Source organism: Bactrocera oleae, chromosome 2 (genome assembly GCF_042242935.1).
Source record: "Bactrocera oleae isolate idBacOlea1 chromosome 2, idBacOlea1, whole genome shotgun sequence".
NCBI classification, from domain to species: domain Eukaryota; kingdom Metazoa; phylum Arthropoda; class Insecta; order Diptera; family Tephritidae; genus Bactrocera; species Bactrocera oleae.
In genome coordinates, this window is record NC_091536.1 from 80,475,521 (window position 1) to 80,490,963 (window position 15,443).

The following is a 15,443-nucleotide window of genomic DNA, read 5'->3' on the forward strand; positions in this document are numbered from 1 at the left end:
GCAGGCAAATAAATATTTTAAGCAATTTAACGGCATATCAAACAGTTACTCGTAAATAGGCAATTTTAAATGTTACAAACGCAGTGCACACAAATCGGAATATTTATGTTTTATTGTAAGGGATCAAGAATTTTCGTAGTAGAGCTGTGTGTAAAGCGTATAATAAAGTACACAGTTGGTGAACACACACAATATTTGCAAAATAAAAAAAATTAAATATCTCCAAAAATAATTAGAAAGATTATAGACGTTTTCTGGAAGTTTTTTGCAAACCCAATAGTATCCTGATTTGTAAAAAAAAATATGCAAGTTATAAAATTCATATAAGGCATTTGTTTTCCAAAATATTTGCAGCACAGTTTATTTTTAAGAGGTTTTAGAGAAATTCTAGCGACAAAGCTTTTTAGCTTAAAGTATACTCGTCTACGTTTTTTTATTTTATTTTATATAACACTAATACCTAGAAACACCGTCGGTCGAAGAGAGCCGTTTGACCATTTTCGCCATTTTGTATTAAAATTATTAGAATTTCCTTACAGACTTTAATACATGTAAAAAAATTTTGAAAGAGGGACATTCGTTATCTTTTTCCATATTTCCAAAATAAATTAAAAATAAGATTTTGTGCTTTTCGGCGGTAAAAAGTTGATATTTTCAGTAAACACATAGTACAAAATATACTCAGAGTAGAAATGGGAAAGTTGCTCTGAACTTGGTGCATGCATTTGATTCTTTTCATACAAATTTGGCTTAAAAAGTTAGTAAATCAGTTCTTTCAGAAAACCTTCACTTTAGATAATTAAGGATATGCCTATAAACAAAAGGTAAAATGGTGTACATATAACTTATACTTAGAAAATAACTACTATTCTATAACTTTATAAAATGACGTCAGTGCATAGAATCCTAAAATTATTGAGATAAAATTATTACTTAATATTTGGAAACTTTAACATAGAAATGCAGATGGCGTCATATGACATTTTTTAGAACATGACACTGTTTAATAAGTCATATAACTAGTAATAGGGCCGATGACACCAGACAAGAAGCCAATTTGTGCCAGGTGACTCCTTTGTGGTTTCCTATATAAAACATAAATATGCGAGTTGATAATACCACCCGATTCGGCAAGTAAATTAAAATTCCATTATATTGTATATACAATATATATATAAGTGCGAGTTTTCGATCTTGCAATATCAGCTCACGCTACGACCTCAATTGAAATCAGCAAACCACCAATAAACACTGGTGTTTGATGGAGCTTCATGGCTAAAAACTGAACTAAATTAATCGATCCACTGTTGTTGAGTTTAAAGTGTAAAAAATAATCGCGCTAAATTGTTCCCGACTTAATTAAATATTTTGGCCGAGATGAATATTTTAATTACTGTAAATATTTTTGTTACTGTAAATCACAAAAATAGCGTTTGTTTTCAAAACGTTCTGAGTAGGTATAACATCAAAAATGTCAAACTTGACTATAAAGTTATGAGTTGCCAGATTACAATACTAGGGTTGCCAAATCACGAAATATAAAAAGCAACCTACGTATATAATCACATGCATATGAGACACCCTTATTCCCACATTCACCAGAGCGAAAAGGGTTACATACAAGGCGCCACCAATTTCTAAGGCTCAATTTTTATTGCGACAATTCGGTTGCCAGTTTTACGTTTATTGCGGTGTGTTTGTTACAAATTTTTGTTACAATTGTACTCCCAAATAACAACAACAAAACATGGTAGATTTCATTTACATGGAATGTGATGTGTTTTTTATTGCTTCTACTTATGTTTCGTAGCTGGTGTTTGCCCTTTTTAGTAAAGCCAAACTTTATATCGTTTTTCATGCGATGCGAAAAATAGAATTTCAAATTTACTTATCGAAAATAAACTGAAACGCACATTACTTTCACGTATTGGCAATAACACTTTTGAAATTAACCGAAATTCAACGCAGTTTGCTTAACGACTAGGGAGAAATGTGTTATTGAGGGTTGGGTTGTAATTATCTTTTTTTGTTTTGTTTTGTGGAATATTCTTCATTTTAAATTTTTGATGAACGACAGTAATAATAACAAGTTTAAAGTTAGGGAATATTAAAACTCGAAAATTAAAAAAAAAAAAAAAATAATAATAATTGTACTATAAATTTTTGTCTACATTATTATTTAAAATATTTTTTAAACAATATTTATGACCTATTATACTATCTGTAAAGATGAATATTTTAAATTACAAAAATACAAGTAAATCGTTAACTTCGATTGCACCGATACACTTAATACACTTCACAAAATGTTCCTTACAAGAACTTGACTCCGATCGTTCAGTTTGCATGGCAGCTATATACTATAGTGATGCGATCTAAATAGCTGCTTCGGATATTGCATTGTTGTTTTGTTTTTTATAACAAAATTTAGAAACCCCATAAATTATTTTAGAAAATACTTCAAAAGAACTTCTGAAAGCATGTTCTTATGAGTAAAAAAGTACTTTCCACATATCTTTGTTGTACTAAAAGTACAAATTATGTTTGATATAGACCCTTAATTTCCGTTTAAGACCAAATAAACTTGCCAATATTGAATTTGTCTAATTTAAAGTTCAATTTAACTTACACACAACAAAAATAACTTTCACCTTGCCACATACAGGTGGCATGAAATCTTTTTTCAACCACAAGCTTCACAAAATATACAGAAAAACGCATAACATTGAAATTATAGCATCGCAGACCCATTTGTTTAGTCGATTCCAATAATATTGCCTCTGTGGCAACGTGAAAAGTTTTTGATTACTTCGGTGTCGCAAGCACACAAGCACACAAGCACTCGTATTCTCCTTGGGTTTGACCAACAAAGTCACACTTTGATAACGGCGAGTGATTCGTGTTGCCCAGCACACATGCACAAATACACACATACGCACTCAGTTTTGTTTATAACTTTGGCTGAGTGAGCGTCTATTGCTTTGTTCGGATCTTCCAAGTGTCTGCCAGTGCTTACTGTCTCAACTGCCAAGCAGTCTATTTGGATGCGTACGTGTGGAAAACTACTAAAAGGGATAACACTCTATCTAGCAACACCAACAGGCACACACACACACACACACACACATACACTGGCAAACAGTCGAATCGATACCTCTGCACTCACTCTGAGGCATTTGAACAACTTTGATTGAGCTTGTGTTTGCGTGTCTTGAATTGTCTGTGGGTTATCGCAAATCACGAGCAATTCGCACTCACGTCTTCAATAGTTGTTGCTGTGCCCGTTGTCGAGGTATGGCTGTTCATCAGCTTGACTTTCACTCCGACTTGAACACTCGGCCGCTGGTACGTCCCGTTGCCCTGCCGCCAAGTGCCAATATACGATTTCGATTTCTCATTAGTTTTACACTTTACGAACGGTTTGTGTTTCGACTTTCTTCGTCCGTACGCTTGTGTTTCTTTTGTGCTTCATTTACAGCGCCTCTTATCTAAATGCATTTGCTTGCCCCAGTGCGTTTTCCGTCTGTCCAAACGTGTGTGCGCATTTGTTTGCGCTTGTATTTGTGCGTAACAATATGAAATTGATGACTTCGAATGCTTTGTCGACAGTTGATTTGGGTTATTATTGCTATTTCGAGCCGCTCCCCTTCGGCCACTCACCGCTCCAGCCGTGCAGTCATGTGATATGTCCGAGTATATTGGTTTTATCAAGCGGTTTCCAATTCTTTACAATCAAGAGCTTTGCCTCTCTAGCCGCTACTTCCTCTTCTTGCTCTTGTTAGTAAAATGAAATTTAAGCCTGCTGCTGCACAAAACTGTTTTTTCTTCATAACACCGAGCACAATAATCATCTGGCATTGGTTCGTTTGTATATTTATTGCGTTGTGCGCATCCTTTTTAATCCTTCTTTACTTCACCTCAGGAGGTTCTTGGGCACTACGGTCCCTGTGCACAATTGAAAGGTGCTGAAGTTTATGGAAAACTTTGTATAAATTATTTAGCTTGCTCAGTCTACACTTTAACGGTACTTAAGTGGTTATAAATGGCTTCGTTTGTGGTCTGTTTACCACATTAACTTACGGATGAACCAAAATGACAGCTATTAAAAGTTAAATCTGACGTGCTTGCTGTACACGTTCAATATAAAATGTATGCATAGCTAATCTAGATTTGGAAAAATATTAAAGAGATTGTATATTTCATATCTGGTATATAAAAAGACAAATTTGTACGAAGTACATGCAGTATTATATTATATATATATATATCTAAATATTTCATAGCTTGAATATTCCATCAATTGAAGCATTCGAATCAGAATCAAGCGGTCTTCGATTGTTCACAAGTTAGAGAGTAGCGAATCGAACAAACATTACGAGCTGTTCAAATAGACTGGCAACACTTGCGTTGCAATCTTATGCTAACAGATCATCTTAGTCGAGCGCAACGGTCGAAGTTTGTAATACCCAGAAGGAAACATCGGCGACCCTTACCTACATATACAATATATAAATGATTAGCGTGACGAGTTTAGTCGATTTAGTCATGTTCGTCTGTCTGTTTGTCCTCTGTCTGTATATACGCTATCTAGATATCACTCTGAAACTTTGTACACTTCCTTTTCTACCCAACAATATTCTCGTTTGTGCAACCGCCGATATCGGACCACTATAGCATATAGCTGTCGTACAAACTACACGAGCAAAATCAAAATACAGATTATTTGAGGCAATAGTAAAACGTATCTAAAATCTATAAAAATAAACTTAATGGTTTAAAAACGGTTACAGAATTTGAATACGGTATTCGCCAACTCTCTTGCACAAAATTCAACTCGCTATCTTTGTTGTTGTTTATAAATGTAAATTTTTTGACAAGAGAGAAGCAGTAAAATGGCGAATCGATGACACCTTTAGAAAGTTTTATGCCGCTTACCTTTCCTGAGAATTGTGGCGTTCTTCAAAGTGCCATACGTGATCGATATTATCTTGAGCTTTTAATTTTCTGAGAGTAATTTTATTGCCTATTCATGTTGCCAATATCGAACGTCGAATTCAAAAAGCTGTAATATATGTCTACAAACTCAATCAGTTTCTTTTAAACCGGTTTTAATAATTTTGAACCAATTCAATTCAAATTTGTCTCAGATCCACAAAAACCAAAATAATTTTCAGTTAAAAGCACTCTATCTTTTGACTTCAGAATTTTCGATTGAAAATTAGGGTGGTTTTTTGATATTATATCAAATGAATAAATATAATTTTAAATAAAAAAACTTACAGTGTGCTTGGGACATAAAACGGTTAGTTTGCCACAAATTTCGTGGAAGTATTTATATTTTTTTTTGTTTTGTAAAAGATAAAAAGAAATATTTAGGCTGTTGAGTAGATTATCTGACTTATTTACTAGATTAAGCAAGATTTCACCAAACAAACATTACACCTGTTAATCTCGCCACCGAGGATAGTTGAAACTAATTTACTCGAAATCTCCCTGTGTGACTTTGATTTAGCGCCATCTGCTTGTCAGTAGGGAAATTTATCACATTATCACATCTGATTTACACACTGCAAACTGTCAAAGTGAAAAAAATTAAACAAACAAATAAAATAAAAAGTAAAAAAATTAAAGCAATTTCAAGTAAATAAGTGAAAATGGCAAAACTAGTATCAAAAAAAAGAAGAAGAATGTGGAGTGAGGCTGCCGAAGCCGATCTAATAAAGTTGTTGCGAGAAAATATACTACATGAAGTATGCTGTTTCGCTAGTCAAAACAGCTGTTTTACAAATCTCCAACGGCAGTGAGAACAGTCTAGATTAGTAAATAGATGAAATGTAAACTAAACACTTAAAATTTTTGGTGGGAACACGAACGATATTAGGACATAGGACTCACAGTTTTGCCGGGAATCGAGGGTTAAAAACACCCTAAAAAATTTAACCACCCACAGATGCTATATATTTATATATAATAAACCTAAAAAGACAATAAAAAAAACAATATTTGGAATTAGAATTAATACACTTGCAAAAACTTTCTAAGTAATTATTATTAAATTAAATGTGTGTGTATTTTCATTATTTCAGATCGCATGATCGCGAAAGCGGCGACTACGCGGGCTCGATATCGGATCTGCAAAGTGTCACCTCACGTCTCAGTGCAGTTTCGGTAAGTATAAATAAATACAAGTACAACGTTATATAAAAAACACAAACCAAAATAGGTAAAAACTTGAAATTAGTTTTCCGTTAATGAAAAAATGTCCACGACAAGCTGCAGCAAGCGCGATAAAATTCTTAAAATCAACACAAACTTGAACAAATGGCCACTAAGCCAGCTACCTGTGTGCGCATTTTCGCCATTTGCGCAAATAACAAAAGCAAAAGCATTGAGTTGTCATTCGCCGCGGCCGGCAACAAAAAGACAGCCAACAAGCGATAGGCTAGCAATATCTCGCCAAAGCGTCGTGGCAGTTGTTGGCCGCCGGTAAATTGATTAAGTGCACTTTAATAACAAACTTTTGCGCTGTTGCACCATCGCGCAGCATGCGGCAATAATTTTGCCTTTTATTCGTGAGCCATTCGTTCAATTTGTAAGCGTGTACGTTGCAGCATGTCGACTGCGAAGCACGAAACACGCACAGTTCTCTAATGCTAAAAGTAAGGCAATAAAACGCCAAATGTTAACTAAATATAGCTTTTTTTTGTATTCTTGTTGTTTTTACGAAAAGCTTTCAAGCAACTTTGCAAAGTGGTTGTGATTTTTGCCGCAGCACCAACTGTCACCGCTACATTTCGCATTGCTTTCACGTGACGCAAGTTCGTAGTTTTGCGCTGCAAACTTGTTTATCTTCAAATGTATACTTACATAATTTTTATTTTTATTTTTCTATGGCAATTGCTTTGTACGGCAATCATCATTCAACTTACACACTTGCAATTATTTCCATTTAGAAGTCACTCATACGCCATGTAGCACCTCTGGTATAGACGGTTTATGCGTTTTAATGAGTAAATGTATGATGTAAAATCTGTGCTGCTGTTTTCTAAAGACTAGTTCTAAATTGTACAAATAACGGTTATAACTGTAGCGAAGTTCGGTAGCCTTGCCATATCTGTATAATTGAAAAAAATTATATTTGTATTTAAAACAAATTTTGCTGCCTTTCGCACACACTCCACTCACCTTTAGTACAGTTAGCTTTACTACTGGGTTTCGCCAACTAATCATTGCACCCCATCCCTTCACACATCATCTGTGGCCAATCTAAATTTGACTGCAATTTTCCAACCAAAGTCCAAGTACTTTCCAACTTCAGCCACATAAATAATAACGATTGCACTACCTGACCTGCAACTGCTTGCAATTTCGCTTTATATTTATAACTTTTTTTTCTGTGTTTTTCTTTGCAGATTGGCACCAATAACTGCACCGCCCGCTATCGCACGCTAAGTGGCGGCATCGGCGAATCGCCATCGCTCTCGCCAAGTCCATCATCCGATTACGAGGATATTGCGGCAACGCGCGGCCTACCGCCCAGTCTGGCGGCGAAGAGTAAAAAGAACGGCGTGCCGCACAAAGCCAACACCATCAGCCAGAAGGCCACAGTGCATCATGTAAGTTAATTACCGTTAGAAGAGCTGAACGGCCACTGATGGTCGCCAGCAACAGCAACAGCAACTAAGTGAATTTCATGCGTGCGCACGTGTTTGTGTGAGTGCGGTGTGTGTATGGTGTGTTTAGCAAACAGAAAATTTGCAATTTGCCGTCGTAAATCTCATGAAAATCAAAAAGTTTGCTCTCCAAATGCAAATCATGTGTTGAAATGTGTAAATGGGAATCGAGTAATCGGGTAATAATGCAAATAGCGAGTGTGAGTGCATTTTGTTAGTAGCTAAATCATGGCACGTGTATGTGTGTGTATGTGTGACAGACCGTACTTTTGCACACAAATTGTAGAAACCGATTGGCAACTAGCGGCGGCTAGCGCCCAGCGAGACTGTGGTCGCTCCGCACCAACAAATTCGTAAGCGGGCAGCTTAAGCAAATGGCCCAGCAGCGTGTCAGCCGCCCAGCCAGTCAAATGTCTACACACTGCCGCCCGATTTATGCACCCATTACAGTTATTCAACTTGTTTGCAGCTTGTCAGAGTCTTCTGTATGGTGTTCGTGTTGTTTTTTTGTTGCTGTGGCTTTGCATTTTTGTGTTTACATTTGCAATCCGATTTCGTAGTTGCATAAATCGTTGGCAAGTTTGCTGCGCTTGCCGCCATACCCTATGCGCCATATAAGAATGTGTGCGCATGAGAGTGTGTGTTTGTGAGTGCGTATGTGTGTGTGTACTTCTTTATTAATCGCATTAGAGGAACTTTTCAACTGCTATTTGCCATCATTGCTGCATTCGAACGGCACTAAATTAGCTTAGGTTTGTGTGCCCATTCGATTGTAATTCGAAATCGTAACTGTATTTGTGGCTGCCAGAGCTGACCCGGATTTTCGGGCTGGTCTTTTCGAATTGCTTTGCCATTGCAAATCCACTCATAAATTGCAACTTTGCGAAAATATTACCAAACGCAATGCAGTTATTCGCATGCAACTCGAGCGATTTGTTGATTTTTGTAAAAAAAAAAAAAAAAAAAAAAAAAAAACTTCTGCTTAATATTAATATGAGTAGGCAACGTAGTATGAGCAAATTGAACGCATTGGAAAGTAGTATTCGGTAATAAGCCAGTTTGTGCTCAAAAGCACTCAATCAGCTCTGTATCATTAGCCTGAGTTCCGTATATTGGCATTGCCGTTAGTGCGAAATATTTTTCTGCCTTTTCACATTCTGAGGCTAGTTGCAATTAATTAACAATACTAAAACTTAAGATTAATGCTTTACATTTTCCACTTCATTTGTAAGGTTGCCAGATATTTTACAAAGAATATACTGTGTTTGTTGTTGCTGTAGTGATTATCTAAGCCCTGTTTGCGGAAAATTCAACGAAAGTGCAAAATCAATTTTCATCGAAATCACTTATGGGATAGCTGCGGGTAACGGGCTGTTTCGAGGGAGTTGTAATAAAGAAAAAAGGTATCCTAGCTGAGTGAGTTTGGTGGCTACTCTTTTTTCTCTGACAGGACATATGATAAGTATGTCAGGGTCATTTCTGAAAAGAATGGTTAAAAAATAATTCCTATACTCTGATACAAAACATGCATCCACAATTCATTCAAAGGCTTTTATTTTGTAGACCTAAAGACAGTAGAGCTTTCAATTAAATATTTCAGGTTCAAATAACATATAATTTGCTGCGCCCACGTTGGTCTCTACCTTTTAATTTAGATGCTAAAAGGTGCATTGTCAAAATTCGATTTCATAACTCAACGCGCGTGCTATTAGCGAAATGTGTTCAGACTTTTCGAAACTATATTTGTAGTATGCTTCCTAATTTCCGTTAAATAGGTGTCTGTGATCAACTCTTCTTTAATGGTAATTTTTCTTGAGAACTGTTAGGTCAGCGAAAATGTCGTTGAGTCCAAAACCGGGCAAAACGATAGATGTGGAGGCACTTCGGATTAATTAGTTTACAGTAAAGTTTTCCATAAGGTTTTCGATAAAAATGTAAATATATTGTATACCGCAAATAGCTTTTGTCCAACTGAAAATATAAAAAAAAAAGGTTTCCGATAAAAAAACTTTAAAACGATAATAATTTTTTAAAGATTTTCGTTGTCTACTTATTCTAGCAGAATATAAAAAATCTTTCTGAATCGAAATGAAGGACATTACATACATGGAACCTTTACTAAAAAATGGCTCAAATATTAGTCTGGATTAATCCTCCTTAAACTCTTCTAATTGACAGTGTGTAGAACAGAATTTGCGATAAAAGATTACAGTATCAAAAAATTTGTGAGATATATGTGTTTGTGTGCCTTACTTTCAAAAAATTTCGCTACTGCTTCTCCTAAATATAACTAAATTAAATTTCATAAATATAACATAAAAAAAACAGAGTTAAAAATATAACATGTTTTTTCTTATTTAAGAATAATTACTACAATGGGATATTTAGTCCCATTTAACACGATGTAAATAATCGTTTCTTACTTTTCAAGGACACTATTTTTTTATCTTTTTTTTTTTTCTTACTAGACATAATATCTACCCATAAAGAATTTATTAATTTTTTCTAAACCTACTGCTTATAGTACGGTATTGAAAGGGTTAAGATATAAAAAGTGCTTTTCTTCCAACAACAACGCTCTCATCAGGTTCGAAACCAATCGATGACTCGGTTCACAACAATTAAAAGAAGTTTTGTTGTTTAAACAAAATTTTCTAAGTCTTTTTTTTTTTTGAGGAATTTCCAAATTGGTCTTATCTTGCTTCAATATCAAAAGTTTTGTTAGAAAAAAATTGAAAATTAATTTATCAGTTATAATGCCAGTATGTACTACCTTAAAATACATACTCGCATACGTACATATGTATACTATGCATACACGATGAGAGCCAACTTAATGAGATTCGTACTACACATTAGACCGTTAGAAGGTTCTAACACAAAAAGCAACGGATAAATTTGCTAGTTAACCTTTAGTTAAGAAATGACTGTATGTATGGGTGCATGAAAAAGAGAAACAGAAGTGAACTAATTTGAGCTAGCTACAAGTGCTATACGAAATACAAACATATATATATATATATGTATGTATGTAGCTATGTGCGAACAATGTATTGTACAAAATTGTTGTATATTTGAAGGGTTGCCCTTTATATACTTCTATACTTATGTATATTTGTATATGTAAATATATATATTGTACAAATATATAACTAAAGGTATGTGCAAAAGTAGTAGATGTGTGTGCCTTATTGTTGCTGTATTTATTGTTGTGTGGATGTGGCAGTAAACTTTTTAATGATTTAACTAACGTAACTTCTGCCTTTCAACTTCTTCTCTTCCATTTCATATCTACGAAAACAACCGAAATCAATATGAATGTATTCAACACGCCTCGCCGCTACTTAACAAACGCACAATGCAACAATTTTACTTTCATTTCGCTTTTATTGCGCGCTCTTCGCATATTATTTCTATTTAATAAACATTTCGTTATCTCTATTTATATTTGTTTTTATCTGTCTTCACTTCTTTTTGGTGCTTTCTGCTTTCTTAAATTGTTGTTATTTTTATTTAATTTTCTTGACAACTCTGTCATTGCCAAATCAACATGCAACGCCTGTAAATATGCAACACAATAATTTGCGAAACCAACGAACCAACCAACCGTCGCTACCTCCGCACTGGCTGTAACCCCATCAACATCAACACCAACACCACTACCGCGGCAATCAACAAAAACAAAAACAACGCCACCAAACAACAACCACAAATGAACTATGACTCGCTGCATCGCCGGGCAGTCGAACGAAATGCGAAACTCACCAAAGGAAATTGGCGTATTTAATGAGAACGGAAGGAACTTTGTAGCCACAAAGGATACTTCGAGGGATTTCAGCAATTCTCAAGATAATACCGACCGCGGCAGCATGAGCGACCAGGCCTTTGCGTGCTCGGCAAGTTCGGTGGAAAGTTTACCCAGCGCTTCCGGTTCAAGTAAGTTTATATTATACTACATGTCTTATTCTATCCGTATGTATGTATGTTTGTTTGCGTCTAGAAGTCGTGCTCATTCCCACGGCTGGCGAGCTAATCAAAGTCTGCGCCAACCCACAAATGGTTTTTGTTCACTTTCAATTTTTCGCAAATCTGCAACCGCAACTGCAACCACTTATCTACGTGCCGCTCAGCTGTAAGCAGCGTGTGGCACCCGAGTTGCTCGGCAGCTGCTTTGGGCGGATGTGGTGTGCAGTTGCATATTGGTCTATTAACTATTTAGTTGTTTTACATACAAATTTCTCAGAAGATGAGGAAGCAGCAGGAGTGGTTGTAATTGCCAGCTGCTGCTGCTGGTTTCGCTCTTTATTCGCCGGGCCCAGCCACGGCCCACACACTGGGTGGTGCTTGTTTTACACGCTGTTATTTAAGTGGTTTTTCGGCAAGCGTAATAAAAACGTGGAAATTCTCCGAACTTAATGAATTTTTAATGTGCTGTTGAAAGTGGAAAAGTTTACACTGCAAAAAATACGATGAAAATAGCAAACAAAACAAAACGGTAACGACTTGAGGCTGCGTAACGGTAAACAGAGTCAAAGCGTTAAAGTTCGCATGCATTTTAATGGCCATGCAGTCGACGACAACAACCCAGCATTGCATTTCGGTATGTGTAGAGCTCTCCTCATACATATGTAAATGCGTATATACTTATATGTATGTGTGTGTGTATGTATGCCGGCGATTCTTGTTCGCATCTTGAGGCTCAACAAATTCTGATTGCCGTTAAACAATTTTAATGAACAAAACTTTGACTTTTTCTGTTGCGGCAAAAATGCCGTGCAGCCCGAACTTATAGCCGAGAAACAATAGCAAGCAAGCAAAATCTAAAATACCGTTAAAAAATCTTTACAAAGCAAAATTAGCAAAAGTTTATCGTCAAATCGTCAAAAGCGATTGCCTTGCAAATCGGATTTTCTTTGCTGTACAGTTAGAAAGTATATGAGCAGCAATTGCATTATTAAGGAGTTCTCCTCTTTTACGACTCTACTAAACTATCGATTTATTGTGGCATAGCAGAACGGACGAAATCTTAATCAACTGTTTTAATAACAAAGCTACAAATTCAAATTGTTAAAACCTAAAGTTTCACAAAGACGCTAGAAATTTGAAAAGTTTTCATTAAACAAATTTTTGGCAGTAAATTAGTTGCTCTGGAAGTTTTTAAATAGAATTCGTATGGAGTGGTCTTCGAAAATGTTTGCTTATTTGATAATTAATCATGCATTTAAGCATCTTCTAATTAGCAAATAAAAGTTAAATTTTTCAAATCGCTAAAAGTTCGCATTTTGCCATGTGGAGCCAAGTTAGACGCTCAATTACCTAAAATCTCATTCTGCATGCTCTCCTTGCTCTGAAAGGAATAGATGTTGAAATTATTAATAATCAGCGATAATCGGGGCTGTTAACCCCAATCCGAGTTACAACTTCTTCCGAACAGTGCTGGTTAAGATTTTACACCGCCGAAACTAAAATAATAATCAAAATAAAGAAATCTTAAGAAACATCTAACCAACTTTCACTTATTCAATTGATCAGTTTCAAACAGATGGCAACCATTTCAAACAAAACAGCTTTCAACTGAAAACTTCCTTAAGCCCCGTTTTTTTTTTTTGTTAACGTTAGCTAAAAAACCATTCCTCATAATATTATTAAATTAATCATTTTCAACCTATGGCAACACTTGTGAAATAATATTTTCATCTGCAACTATTTTTAAACATTTTCGCATAAAAATGTATTAACAATTTTATTGTATTACAATTTCAAACCGTCTGGCAACAATATTTAAAATTTTTTTTGCTGTGAGCATTTCTATATCTTTTCAAGAGCTTTTATTTTACTTATAAATTTTTTTAGATTATATTTTTAAACCACTTAACAAGCGCTTTCAAAAAAATGTATTACTCTAAGAATACTTAAACTACTACAATTCAAAAATATTTACGTTGGTAAACTTTGTTAAATCGCTTCAATTTATTAGTACTTCTTTAGTTTGTACATTTTATTGAATTCGATTTTTGAAAACAACTGGCAACCCTATTGAAAAATACTCTACGGTGCACTTGCTTAAATCTCTTCAATATGTAATACTTCCTCTTCTTATCAATTTTATTGAGTTGAAAAATTCAAATAGATGCCAACTTTTCATTTTATGTTTTTTTTTTTGAAGCATCCAAGTATGTATTACACTAAACCAAAAAGGCATTAAAATTGGTTAAGGGCTTACAATAGCGGCGCTTTGCAGTTGTCTTGAACTAAAGTGTTCCCTTTTGCCATTTAACATTTCATATTTTTTCAACTATTATCTAACCGTCTACTCACACTTCCAATACAGGTACCCAAGCATTGGTGCGACCAGGCAGCCCGCAAAGCTCCATCTCCACCGAGGATCGCGCTTCGTTAGTGCAAATTTGCAAAGCCAAAGCACTTGTCGACAGTATGCCGAATCCATATGATAAGGATGCACTCAAGTTTAAAGTAAGTACCATAAGTAAGCAGCTCAAATACAAATAGACTAGCAAACGACGCGACGCGACGCGACGCAGATGCCAATGATTGGCGGCCGAGGCAGCTGTTGGGCAAAAGTTTCGACTGCTACTGCCGCTCGGCGCTTCGGCAATGTGAGTGTGAGTGAAATCTGCAGCAACTCTCACACTTTTTGCCCAGTTTGCGACTTGTTGGCGTTCGATACACTTTTGAGTTGAGAATAAGAATAATCCTACAAATGCACTCAACACAGGTAAAGATTATCTGTTATTTGGCTTTTCAATGTCTTTGCCGAATTTGGTAAAGCCCTCTCAATGACTGCCATTCGCAGTGTTGATGAAATGTCCAGGCTTTTCGCAGCACTTGTATTTTAACACGTCAGTATGTAAGTGCGAGTGAGTTCACTTCTTAAAGACAACCAACAAGTGCACTTCGAAATTTTAAACGCCTCTCTTTCGCTATGCGGCAAATGTAAATCTTTACCGTTTTTGTAACTTTTTGTCTTTAGTGTTATATGGCAGTTATTTGTAACCTCTTCTTTACTTACACACTCTTCTTTGCCCCAACAGAAAGGTGACATAATCGATGTGCTGTCAATGAATGCCTCTGGCATCTGGAAGGGTCGTTGTCACGGCCGTATCGGACACTTTAAATTCATCAATGTTGAAGTGTTGCCCGAACAGCGTTTGAAGTCTTCGAATAGCAAAATCCTCTGTGCCGGCGGTTTGGGCATTGGCGGCGTCGGAGGCGTCGTGGGCATGAGTGGCGGCGCCAGCATGCGGCATGCCAGCAGCAATGGTCCGAGCTCAGTTGAAGATTTACTCTTTCGCATTGGACTGAAGGAGTATACATCGGTCTTCGTTTTAAATGGGTAAGTGGCGTAAAATCGAATGAACACACGAAAGAAAATAAAGTTGTTAAGCAGTTGATTTTGTATTGAGGACCGAAAGTTAGACGCTGAAATGCTCAAAAAACTAGATGTATATATTTAAATACTTCAATGGTTTTCTGTTTTTTGTACTTTAACACTTTTTTCTTATTATTTCATTTTTGTAGCTACGAAGACCTTGAACTCTTCAAAGAGCTAGAACCAGCTGATTTGGACTATTTGGGTATTGTAAATCAAGAACATCGCGCCAAATTGTTGACCGCCGTGCAATTGCTGCACGATATTGAATGTAAGTCTTTGAACTCCTTAACCTTAGCTACCAAATAATCCATTAAGACTAGATCACAGATTTATTAACTCTTTTATTCTTCATTTCCTACTTTAAAAACTAATATATC

The 15,443-nt window shown here is 35.8% G+C and overlaps 1 protein-coding gene across 2 annotated transcripts in view; it reads left to right on the top strand.

Moving 5' to 3' along the window:
• Window positions 1-15,443, top strand: part of SKIP (Shal K[+] channel interacting protein) — a 309,242-nt gene that overhangs the window by 293,271 nt on the left and 528 nt on the right. For both annotated transcript variants that reach the window (XM_036369686.2, XM_036369690.2), the window contains exons 12-17: window positions 6,087-6,168; window positions 7,413-7,616; window positions 11,417-11,609; window positions 14,005-14,147; window positions 14,726-15,027; window positions 15,213-15,334. In XM_036369686.2, coding sequence (XP_036225579.1) covers window positions 6,087-6,168; window positions 7,413-7,616; window positions 11,417-11,609; window positions 14,005-14,147; window positions 14,726-15,027; window positions 15,213-15,334 — 1,046 coding nt within the window. The remainder of the gene's footprint in view (window positions 1-6,086; window positions 6,169-7,412; window positions 7,617-11,416; window positions 11,610-14,004; window positions 14,148-14,725; window positions 15,028-15,212; window positions 15,335-15,443) is intronic.